The sequence below is a fragment of the Melanerpes formicivorus genome, unplaced genomic scaffold, assembly GCF_026170545.1.
Source record: "Melanerpes formicivorus ecotype bairdi unplaced genomic scaffold, bMelFor1.0.p_v2 SCAF_58, whole genome shotgun sequence".
Classification (NCBI taxonomy): domain Eukaryota; kingdom Metazoa; phylum Chordata; class Aves; order Piciformes; family Picidae; genus Melanerpes; species Melanerpes formicivorus.
In genome coordinates, this window is record NW_027142410.1 from 430238 (window position 1) to 443071 (window position 12834).

General features: G+C 42.4%; 1 protein-coding gene across 1 annotated transcript in view; it reads left to right on the forward strand.

The window, feature by feature from the left end:
- EHD4 (EH domain containing 4) overlaps window positions 1-11776 on the forward strand; it is a 37034-nt gene extending 25258 nt beyond the window's left edge. Inside the window, exons 5-6 of the mRNA XM_068161388.1 lie at window positions 1348-1512; window positions 4722-11776. Of these exons, the coding sequence (XP_068017489.1) occupies window positions 1348-1512; window positions 4722-5258 (702 nt within the window). The 3' untranslated portion in view covers window positions 5259-11776. The remainder of the gene's footprint in view (window positions 1-1347; window positions 1513-4721) is intronic.
- The last annotated feature ends 1058 nt before the right edge of the window (window positions 11777-12834 follow it).

Genomic DNA, 12834 nt, shown 5'->3' on the forward strand with positions numbered 1-12834 from the left:
TTTTACTACTGGTACTTTTTTTTTTTTGTGGTGGTGTAATAGAATAGAATTAACCAGGTTGGAAAAGACCTTCAAGATCATCAAGTTCAACCTATCACCCAACACTGTCTTATCAGCTAAACCATGGCACCACGTGCCTCATCCAGTCTCTTCTTAAACACTTCCAGTGATGGTGACTCCACCACCTCCCTGGGCAGCACATTCCAATGGCCAATCATTCTTTCTGGGAAGAATTTCTTCCTAACCTCCAGCCTAAACCTCCCCTGGCACAGCTTGAGACTGTGTCCTCTCGTTCTGGTGCTGGTTGCCTGGGAGAAGAGACCAACCTCTGCCTGTCTACAACCTCCCATCAGGTAGTTGTAGAGAGCAATAGGGTCTCCCCTGAGCCTCCTCTTCTCCAGGCTAAGTAACCCCAGTTCCTTCAGCCTCTCCTCACAGGCTTGTGTTCCAAACCCCTCCCCAGCTTTGTTGCCCTTCTCTGGACAGATTCCAGCAAGTCAACATCTTTCCTGAACTGAGGGGCACAGAAGTGGACACAGTACTCAAGGTTTGACCTAACCAGTGCTGAGTACAGGAGCAGAATGACCTCTCTGCTTCTGCTGGCTACTCTGTTCCTGATCCAGGCCAGGATGCCATTGGCCACCTGGGCAGTCCAGTCTTCAAAATTTCAGCTTTTTACTGCTCAACAGTTTGAAAGACATCTTTTAATTTATTTTTTTTCCTTCCCCCTGTGTGTGAAAACTGTAACTTCTGGTTTGGGAACAGCTGCATCCTTCTTTAGTTAAGAGGGACCTGATTTCTGTAAAGATTTCCACAGCTGTAGAGGTCATTTGGCCTCCGTAAATAGGTGAGCATACATTGTCACTTCAGTTAGATAAGACCTTAGCATACTTGGATCTAGGGTTAACATACTTGAGGCATTATCCCACTGCTTCCCACAATAATTACAAGGCAAATCAAGTTACAAACCTCACCAGTGAGGCAGGTGGGTCAATATGGCTGGCACTCTGTGTATGATCAATACATGTGGTGCCAGGACATGGTTTGGGGGCTCTTACTGATAGTGTACTACCATACTTCTCCTTAAACTGCAAATGTGCATTCGTATTTCCTTCCAAGGTGTTTACTTTCTCTCTGCCCCTCAAAGGAATGCTGAAGGCAGCAAAAGCTAGTTGGTAACTATTCATGTAAACATGAAGTTCCAGAAACAGTTGTTGACAGTATTTTATCCATAAGCTGGATTACGGAAAACATATTATTTCTGTTTCTTTTTAAGATCTGGGTGAAGAACACTGATGTTAAGTGTTGATAAACTTTAGTCTTGATTGAAGTTTTGCTTCTTCTTAGGTTCATGCTTATATCATCAGCTATCTGAAAAAAGAAATGCCCTCTGTATTTGGCAAAGAGAATAAGAAGAAGGAACTGATCAACAGATTACCAGAGATATACATCCAGCTGCAAAGGGAATATCATATCTCAGCAGGAGACTTCCCTGAAGTTAAGAAAATGCAGGTAAGAGGATAGCTTACACTTCCACTGAAATAACACTAACTTTTCAGTAGGATTGCCAAATTGGAAAAGGTAGGACAGTGTGTCTTAGCATTATAGTTCAGGGTGAAGTGACAATCAATCGTGTCTGTTATGGGGTTAGCATGACTTGTAGTAGTGCAGAACCAAGAAAGCTGGTAACTGATAACTTCCTTAGTGTGCATCCACTGATACAGGACTGCAAAAATTGCCACAGGGCATCAGACCTTCTGTGCTTTTAGTCAGTATTTGATCCCTCATGGCACAGTACTAAATGTTTTGTACAAATAAAACGTCGGTGGACATGAAAAGGTCAAATAGGTTCTTGTTTTGTGCCCTAAATGTGGGTATTTATATTGCTTTTGTGATGCTATCAAGTCCTTGTGTGGGTAAAAACCTCCTTAGTCACATACTCATTTTTACCTAACTTTGTTCTTCCTCTAACTGAAACGGCCTGATAGTGAGCAGTAAAGGCAAGGTGTTACCTGAGAAGTCCAACTTAAAATCTCTCTCTTCTGGAAATTACATCTTTCAGGTTTTTTCCTGTCCTTTTGAGCTTGTGTGCTATGAAGGAAAGAGAAGTTCTCAATTTATTCTTTGTGTTAATTACCTTTTGTCTCTTGTTCCTCTTCTGAACTTACTACCATTTTTATGTCACTTTTCCACCTTCTTTTTTCTGTTCTCCCATTTGAGGTGAGTTGTTTAGAAAGTATCCTAGGGTAGAACAGCAAATGTTATGTTAGCAATACTTTTCAATTTGTTCCTCAAGCCTCATTTTGTAGCTTTTGGATCTCAGTTCATAGGCTTCTGAAGTGGCCTTTGAATTAGAAAATAATTCAGTCTGGAAGTTTATGGCTACTACTTGGCTGATCATAAGTGATGGAGGGAGTTTTCCACATTGTGACAATTTATGGGGACCACTTACACTGCTAATCACAAAGTGATGACTGGCTAGTTATCTCTAGGGATGCACAAATTTCTTTTATGAACTAAAGTATTTGACTTGGGAATTAATTAGTGGCATGAGACAGTAAATGAAGCACAAGATCTTTCATCAGGGTTTTACAGGCAGGATTGTTGGAAGCGTTTTAGGAGTTAGTTTTTTTTCCTCATTGTCACTTTTTGTGGGTGATGCAAAATGAAAGACTGAGAGGTGATCACTTGTCACTTTGCTTGTTGAAACAAAATTTGGATGGCACTTTGTCAAAGTAGTAGTGCGTGTCGCAAAGCCTCAGCAGCAGATGGCAGCAAATATATACACGAGAGATCAGTCACCTCTGTAACGAGGAGCAAAACAGTGATAAAACAGACAGCAGGTTTGACCTTTGCTTTCTAAGATTTATTGCATGTCATAGTTTTATACTGATCAGTTGCCCTGAGTCAGATGACTGTGTAAATGTCACCTCAGCAGTGATGGCTGTTGGTTGGCATTTTTCCACTGAGAAATCCTGAGTTCTGTGCGTGTGAGCAAAGCCACTTGGCTGTGCTTCAGATTTCTTGGGTTCATTTCATTATAGCTCTGATATGTTTGGGAGGAGCAGCCTGGGGTAATTTAGATGTGATTTGTTAAAACAGTTTAACACCATTTTAGAATAGAATAAACCAGGTTGGAAGAGACCTTCAAGATCATCGCGTCCAACCTATCATCCAACACCACCTAATCAACTAAACCATGCAACCAAGCACCCTGTCAAGTCTCCTCCTGAACACCTCCAGTGATGGTGACTCCACCACCTCCCTGGGCAGCCCATTCCAATTGGCAATCTCTCTTTCTGTGTAGAACTTCTTCCTAACCTCCAGCCTAAACCTCCCCTGGCACAGCTTGAGACTGTGTCCTCTTGTTCTGGTGCTGGCTGCCTGGGAGAAGAGACCAACCTCTGCCTGTCTACAACCTCCCTTCAGGTAGTTGTAGAGAGCAGTAAGGTCACCTCTGAGTCTCCTCTTCTCCAGGCTAATCAACCCCAGTTCCCTCAGTCTCTCCTCATAGGGCTTGTGCTCCAAACCCCTCACCAACTTTGTTGCCCTTCTCTGGATACGTTCCAGCAAGTCAACATCCTTCCTAAACTGAGGGCCCCAGAACTGGACACAGGACTCGAGGTGTGGCCTAACCAATGCAGGGTACAGGGGCAGAATGACCTCCCTGCTCCTGCTGGCCACACTATTCCTGATCCAGGCCAGGATGCCATTGGCCCTCCTGGCCACCTGGGCACACTACAGGCTCACATTCAGCCTACCATTGACCAGTACCCACAGATGCCTCTCTGGCCACTCTCCAGCCACTCTGACCCCAGCCTGTAGCACTGCCTGGGGTTGTTGTGGCCAATGTGCAGAACCCTGCATTTGGATGTGCTAAATCTCATGCCGTTGGATTCTGCCCATCTGTCCTGCGTGTTGAGGTTGGACAGGTTTTGAGAGGGGTTCAGTGGGGAGGAGATGTTTGTTTTGTTTTCTTTTCTTTTCTTTCCACTGTAGCTGCTTCTTCCCTGATACCATCTTGCATGTAGAAATCATTTAATAATTGCCTAAAGCATTTTTAATTCTCCAATGCTCTGGTGTAAAAACATGCTTGGGCTCGTGTTAGAATAGCACTTATCACCTAGGTAAAACATCTCACTGAGGTTGGTGGGTGTTATGTGCGGGGAAACCCGGCAAGGACCATATGACTTCATGATTTCTGGCAGCACTTCTATAAAAACAGTGGTGCTGTTCCCCCAGCTCAGGTTTTCTGTATTGGTAAGGGGCCTAACCACAAACAAGAAGTTTAATCTACAAAATCAGATCACTCCTGCAAACTCTTGGATCTATTTTTAACTTGAAACACTTGCATAAGTGCTAGCAGGCCTTGAAGAACCCATTTGCATGCTTTCTTTGATGGTTGGGTGAAAAATCACCAGGTGGAAAGTTGTTGGGCAACATGCATTAACTGCTGCGCTTTCATGCATTGCCATTTTGAAAATGGGATTGGGAATGTCATGGAGCAGATGACCTCATGCATTGTTGCAAAACCATCTTAATGTGTTTGATCAGTATACTGGGTATGTGGTACATATGTGTCGGCTTTGCTTCTCTTTCAAGAGGGGTTTCAGTTGTGGAAACTGCTTCAAAAGATAACATTCTTTTCATATGAAGCTCCTTCTTTTATCTCTTTAACGCATTGGGAATGTTTCTAACTGCTGTCACTTTGCTGTTGACAGGAGCTGTTGGAGACGTGTGACTTCACTAAATTTCATTCTCTGAAACCAAAGCTCATTGAAGCTGTGGATAACATGCTGGCCAATAAAATTGCCTCCCTGATGAACCTGATCACTCAGGAGGAAAGCAATATGCCCACGGAGATTGTACAAGGCGGAGCATTTGATGGCACCATGGCAGGACCTTTTGGCCACGGATATGGAGAAGGTGCTAAGGAAGGAGCTGATGAAGACGAATGGGTTGTGGCCAAAGATAAACCTGCTTACGATGAGATCTTCTACACCCTGTCACCAATCAATGGCAAAATATCTGGGATTAGTGCAAAGAAGGAGATGGTGACTTCTAAACTACCCAACAGTGTCTTAGGGAAGATCTGGAAACTTTCGGACTGTGATGGCGATGGGATGTTGGATGATGAGGAGTTTGCCTTAGCAAAACATCTCATCAAGATTAAACTGGATGGATATGAACTGCCTGGCACACTCCCTTCCCATCTGGTGCCACCATCTCACAGGAAACCTCTCCAGACAGTAGAGTGAAAAATAGACAGAGGAGCTTGGAAATCTTTAAACAAACATGTTGAAACCACCAAAATTTGAGAATTAGGCTTAAATCTTTAAACCTTGCAGCACATTTCACACGAGTTACTGAAATTAGAAGCATGGTAGCAGGGAAACATTCATGTAACTGTCCCTGCTGACCTTCACTCTGACATGCTTATCACAAGTGCCTTGTCTGTCGTAAGGTGAAAATGTTTTTTGTAGTCCTGCTTCTGTGTCTTGCTGCCTTTACAACCATACAGCAAAGACCATGTATAGAAACCACTGACCTTCACCAAACCTAAAGACTTAGCAACCGTAGGTCTCTCCAAACTAACTTAAGTAGTGCAAGGAAGCTCTCCATGCTAAATTCACCTGCCTATGCAAGTAACATGTTCTATGCTAAAAACATACTTCAGGCATCAAGTGAAGGTCAACATCTCTGTAGTTTTAAGAAAAGGCTGATACAAAAGGGAAGTATTGATTTTCTTTTCATTGTTTAATAGGGAGTTAGAAAAAAGAGAGAAGAGTAATGGGGAGAGCTAAGAATTTGAGCAGACTTGTCTTAAAACTTTACTGATTATATCCAGAAATGCAAAATATCAAGATGATTCTGCCAGTCTGTCATCATTGTGTCTTGTTACCTGAAGACCTGCCTCTCCAGTTCCATCCAGCACTATATCCTCAGGATTAGCACTGGAAGAACTACATCCCCTTTGCTCCTTGGATTTGAAGTTTCTTTTGAGGTGTGGGGTTAGGTGCCCTGCAGATTGATGAATTCCTGAGTTGTTCAAAGTGACAGCAGAATGTTTTTGTAAGCTGAGTAAATAAATCACGTTTGGGTTGAAATCAGGCTTCACTTTCTGTTCAGAAGAGGTGTGTTGCTCAAAGCCAGCCTCTTCAAAGCACATCAAATTGTCTCGGGAAGTTTTCATTGGCATTTGATTTCTGTTTGCAAATAATTCTGCAGTTATCTCTGTACATATATATTTAAAATATTTTTTTTCCAATATATAGTATTTCTGAGAAAGGTTTCAGCATTCTTTTTCCAAAGTGTAGCTGACAACCGCAAAAGAGGAATGCTGTTCCTACGGCGGCAGATTTGAAAGAGGGGGAAGCTAACGGGAATCTTTGCATTGATTCTAATAAATGATAGACTGGTCCTTCCAGATCATAGAATAGTAGAGCTTGGAAGGGACTTTTGAAGATCATCTGGTCCAACCAATCTGCCAGAGCAAGCTCACCTGGAGTGGGTTGCATAGAATGGCTATTATGTGTTGAAAAGGATCTGTGAAAGAAGTGGATGCTTAATAAACATTCATTTTTCTGACACCACAATCAAAGCTGAACATATTGGCTGCTTACAGCTGATTTTTCTCAGTACCTTAACAGGCCACAAATTTTTGGCCCTGTGAGCTTGAATCTTTCAGGGAGGGCCATTTTTCTTCTAAAAGCAAACAAGTTTTGCTCTGTGCATGTGAGCAGCATTTGACTTGGGTTCCATTTGTAGTATGAATTTCCCCACATGTCAAAGATACTGTAGTTCTGAGCACTTTTTTCCTGAGGTAGCAGTAGTGCCTTCTGAGGCAGAGCATGCCAAAAGGTTTTTCAGCATCCTTGCAGTAGGGGTGGGAAGGGAAGTAGTTTGGGTATTGGCTCCCAATTAGGGATTTAATCACATCTATGTGTTCGGATTTGTAGATTGCCAAAGAGCCTCGGCTTCTTATTTCAAATGATTCATTTGTAGGTCGTCAGTTTGGTTTAATACTTAAGATCTTTCCAGACCTCTTCTCTTCCTGTATCTGTTCTGATGTGAAATTACCACAGGTACAGCCAGGCCTGTACCACAGGGAAAGCAATAAAGCTATTTTAAGTAATGGTGGAACACCTTTACCTTGCCAGGCTTCCGGGCCTCTAGCAAGGATATCCTGGCATAGTTAAATCTTTCTTGGGGGCTTGCTTGTTGTTCTTCTCAGTTCTTAGGTTTTTCTCTTTTTGTTCAAGCATACCAACTCAATTTCTGTTAGACCTAATGTAGGAGCCAAATTAGCCTTGATGCATTTCAGTGCAACTTAGTAGAGCTGTGAAGTTTGACCATGAGTCTACTTGTGTGACTGTACACCTGCAGAATAACTGATTTTTCTGTGTAATTCTTGATTGAACAAAAAAGTTATAGATGTTGCAGGGGTTGTTTACAAAAAAACCAAGAAATCGGACTTCAGAAGTAGTAATGTGTGCTTGTTTGTGTGTGATGTCTGCAGTCAGTAACAAATTCATACACTAATGATCAACCTGATTAGCTTAGTAGGGAAAGACACTAGGAGAAAGAAAGCAAGCTTGTGTATCATGACTACTGTAGTGTGGGCAAAGCTGAGAGGATCTGGGAAGGTGCTGATCTTTTACCTCTTTCTGCCTTACCTTGATCTTCAGCAGCATAGGAGTCCTAGGGTCAACCTATGTTGGAGTTCCCACTGTGTAGCTTCTGGGGGTGATGCTCTAAATACATGGGAGCTATATGATCCCCTCCTCCTTCAGTGAACATAGCAGGATAGTTTCTCAGTGATTTTTATGTTTCTAGCTTTATTGGTGGTAAAATGGAGAACACAGCCTTTTCCCCAGTCTCCATGACGCTGTGCTAACTTGGGCTTAGGAGAGACAAAGTGAAATGCATCAGTTTGGTAAGTGAAAATATTTTGCCTAGGTAGGTTTGAAATGTTTTTCTTGGTTTTCCTGTAGAATTTTGGAAGGAGAATGCATAAAGCATATATAGGAGTAGGGGTGGATTACTTGGAGGAGTAGAAGTGTTTCAGGATTGGCATGCAAAGCTGCACACACAAAAGTATTTCTAGATAGTTTTAGTGCAGTGTGCTGGCAACATACTTGGTTGGAAGGAATAAAAGATGTGTCATGTGGACTTTAAACAGCAGTTTCTTGCATAGCTGAACTGATAGCAGGTTGCTGTTGCTCAGGGGAAGGGATCTCTTTTCTCACTACCTCCTTGCAGAACTCTGGGCTTACTCCATTCGCCTTGCTGGCTCTTGAGGTTGTTGCAGATCTTGCAAACCCGTTCAGTTGGTTAAACCAGCCACAGACAAGAGTGTAGGCAGTGTTCTGTGGAGTTAGTAAGCTCAAGTGTTAGGAGCATGAGAAGTGAGCAGGATATCCTCCTCTCGTGAAATTGTGTTCCAAGTAATTATCAAGAACAGCAGTATGAAATAACCTTTAGTGTTCAGTTTGATGTTACTAATGTCTGCTGAAGGAAGACTAAGGTGTTGAATTTGGCCATTTAATGCCTAGGATTTTGATTACATTTGCTGCAAGACCATTAAAAACTGTCAGTAATCGTTCCTGTGAAATCAGTGCCCACTGGAATAGCCTGCTGCCCTAAACCAAAGTAGAGTCTGCTGCTTTTACCTCCTCTTCTCCAACTGTTCTGCAGTGCTTTTAATTCCCAACCCTAGTTCTGTTCCTGCAGATATTAGGATTTGTTTGTGGGTTGGAGCAGAAAGTCTGGGCCTGCTGCTTACCACATTGCTCTTTCAGTAAGAGTCTTTTAAAGCTGAATATGGTGAGATTACAAGGATTATTATTTTTTTAGGTCAGAGCGAGGACTTAGTTTTTAGTTGGATATGGTATGGATTTATGTGGAACCTGGTTTCAAAGCAGCAGTATCCATTCCTTAAGACTTTCAACATCATTCATCCACAGTACTTGAAATGTTTTTTTTTTTCTTTCCACTTCCTTTCCTTCACAATATGCATCTCCTTTGGTGGCTCTTTCAATTGCTGGAATTCAAGCAGAGTTTGAAGTGCATGGTTTGACAAGTATTCTGTAACTTAGCCCTGAGAGAATGAGCATGAACTTTTTGTACTCCACATTTTCACCTTTTGTAATATTTTTGTTAAATACTGTGTTTCCACTTCAAAGGCACTGTTGTTTTTTGAGGGAAAGCTTGATCTGGGCGGCGCGTTTCAGTTTGTCCAACTAGGCAAACAGAGTTTGTAAGTTCATTACTGTTGCACTTTTATTACACAATAAATTCCTTGCAGATACTGTAATATATTTTAATATGCTTTGTAATCAGTTTTAGAAAGTGGTGATTTAAAAAATGCTGATTTAATAAACTAATATTGAACTACCTGATGCTTTATTTTGTAAACCTCTTCCTGGACAGTAATCTTTCAGTGACTAAAAGTGTGTAATACTGCTGCTTTAGGCTCATAGTTGTTTGGCAAGCACCTTTCCCATCTCAGTTTATGTATCCACAATAGGTTATGGTTGTTTCTTTTCTGTGTCCTTGAGCTTGTTGAGGAAATTACTGCCTGTGCCAAGGCTTAATTCCAGAATTCAATTGATATTTAAAAAGGAAAAAAGAAACCTTCATCATCTCTCTGTAATTAGCTTATTATAGGAGAATGTAATTTGGGTGTTTCTTAATACCCAAACATGGAAATTTCTTGAAGTCCAAGTACAGAAGATAGATTTAAAACTTCCTGTGTGGATTGAAATCTTGAAACTTGAGGCAATTCTTTTAACTGCAGTGAGGGTATTAACCTTGGCGGGGGGAAATAGATTAAATAGCAGTTCAGCAAGATGTACTTGGTTGATATGTTTATCTTAGAAGTAGCAGTAGCTACTACTTAAAAATAACCAATTATATCTGTAGGGCATTCATTTGTGCTTTAATTAATTTCCCCCTATCTACACACAAGTTACTTGAAGCATCTCTCTACTCAGCTCTGGGGAGACCTGGAGTACTGCACCCAGTTTCTGGAGCCCCTATTACAAGTGGGATCTGGAGGTGATGGAACATGTCCAGAGAAGGGCCATGTGGATGCTCAGAGGGCTGGAGCACTTCTCCTATGGGGACAGATTGAAAGAGTTGGGGCTGTTCAGTCTGCAGAAGAGAAGGCTCCGAGGTGACCTAATTGTGGCCTTCCAGTATCTGAAGGGGGCCTACAAAAAGGCTGGGGAGGGACTTCCCAGGATCTCAGGTAGTGATAGGACTAGGGGGAATGGAATGAAGCTGGAGGTGGGGAGATTCACACTGGACATGAGGAAGAAGTTCTTTACCGTGAGAGTGGTGAAGCCCTGGAATGGGTTGTCCAGGGAGGTGGTCGAGGCCCCATCCCTGGAGGTGTTGAAGATGAGGCTCTGGCCAGCCTGATCTAGTGTGGAGTGTCCCTGCCCATGGCAGGGGGGGTGGAGATAGATGATCCTTGTGGTCCCTTCCAACACTGACTGATTCTATGATTCTATGATCTCCAAGAATAGGTCTCGGCCACCAGGATGCTACAGCTAAGCTAATGCTCCTGCTGCAGTGGAAGCTGCTGCAGAGTTGAAAGGGTTCGTCCGTAGCAGTGTTAGCAAGTTAGGCTGTTATTGCTCATGATGGTCATGCTATCTGTCATATGAAAGCAAGTGTTTCATGTACAAACAGCGGGTTGTGGATTCCTGGAGGCTACATTGCTGTTGGACTGCAACAGCTAGTTTGAATTGTTCCTCATAGAAGTCAGAAATCGTTCGTGGAAGATGAGGTTTTAATGGGTTTTGGAAGTGGAGGTTGGGTTTATTTATTTTTGTTAGCAGAACAATGTTTTACTTATTTCACATACAAGGCAGTTCAGAATTTGTCAGATTTACAGCACTCTTGATTGTTGGATGTTCTGTTCTAACACTCAGTTTATGTTTGGACAACAGGAACAGTAGATGAACGCCCACAGCTTTGCAGTTTGGGAGTTTTGCAGTAATTGTTACATGTTTGGCACTCTTAAAACTTTTCTGTTTATGCCTCCTGTGCCATTTCGTTTCTCCAAACCTTGTTTGGTGTATTTGTAAGGGCTTTGGAGTAGACATTTATTCTCAGCTTCTCTGATCCAATGCTTTATCATGCTGCAGGTATTAACTGTGAGTGCAGAAGACCTTGGCCTTTGGTCTAGCCTGCCTGACTTCAGTAGGAGACCCCCAGAAGAAGCAGATAGCCTTGCCCTGATTAGACAGATGAACAAACATCTGCTGAAGGTGCCTCCCTTTGCTTGGGTTTCATGACAGTGAGCTAACTTCTGGAAATAAATGCCCAAACTCAGCAAACCCCTTGTCCTGGTTTCGTGTATGGTTTGGATTTAGTGTGAGAACAACACTGATAACGCACTGGTGGTTTAGCTCTTGCTCAGTAATGCTTATTCTAAGATCGGGATTTTTCACTTTCCCATGCTCTCCCAGCAAGCATGAACACAAGAAGCTGGGAGGAAATGTGGCCAGGACAGCTGACACAAATTAGCCAAAAGGATATTCCATACCATAGGACATCATGCCCAGTATATAAACTGGGAAGAGTTGGCTGGGAGGCACAGGTGACTGCTGGGATCATTGGTCAGCAAGTGGTGAGCAACTGCAGTGTGCATCACTTGTCCTTTTTGGGGGTTTTACAATCTCACTTTCTGTTTTGTTGTGTTATTCCTTTTTGTTATGTTTATCATTAGATTTTAAATTTATTTATTAAACTGTTCTTATCTCAACCCATGAATTTTACTACTTTTTTTTCCACAGCTTTCCCCATCCCACTGGGAGGAGTTGCGGGGAGTGAGAGCTGCTGTGTGGTGCTTAGCTGCTGGCTGGGGTTAAACTGTGACACACCTCTTGTGATCAAAACACAGTCAGAAGGAGCTATAGGTGTTTATCCACAGTTCATTCTTTCTTGTCTTCCTCCCCACCCCTATCCCCAGTTGCACATCTGTTTAAGCCATGTATCTATACAGGTTTTGCGACCACAAAGGGAAAAATACCTTCTTTTGTGGAAACCATGGTATTGCGTTCCTCTTTCTTTCCCCACAGGACATTGTGCTAATGCAGACTTTTACGTGCTGATAGACTGTGGACTCACAGTTGCTTTCTGGTCCAGTAAATACTGGAAACTCTTTAATGTCAAGTCTAACTTGTTCTTCCACCTACCCTTTTCTCTTGAAATGGAGGTTGCCCCTATTCTTCCCAAAGTGTTACTACCCCAGCACCCTTTATTCCACTTCAGTCTGGAGCCCTGAAGGTTTCATTGTAGTGAAAGTAGACTGTTTTACATGGCTGGTATGTATCTCTCAGCAGATGCTGTATTTCAGATGCACAGAAAGATTTCTCTGTGTAATTATAATTCTTTTAAAAAACATTTTCAACAAGGTACTAATCACTGATCATGCTTAGTGATTTCCTTTTCAGATAATTCTGTGGTCCCTTTTCTCAAACCACACTCATTTCATATCTAGTTTGACAGGAAAATTAACCAACAATGTAACTATAACCAGGAAGCTCAGGGCTTGGAAATCTTAACCTGCAAGGAAAAAGTAATTGCAAGTTTTGCTTCATTTTGCACTACATTGTCTTCTCTTGTCTGCTAAAATTTGCACTCTTAATGTGCCTTTTGCCAACTAGCTTCAATCTTTCCCTATTGCTGGGTGGTATTCACAGCAAAACTGGGATGGTTGGGTTGGGAGGGAGCCATGTTTGTAATCACATCAGAGAAGTGGGGGAACCAAACCCTGAGAACACGCTGTGGTGTTCTCCATCCCTGTGGGTTGAGGTGCTC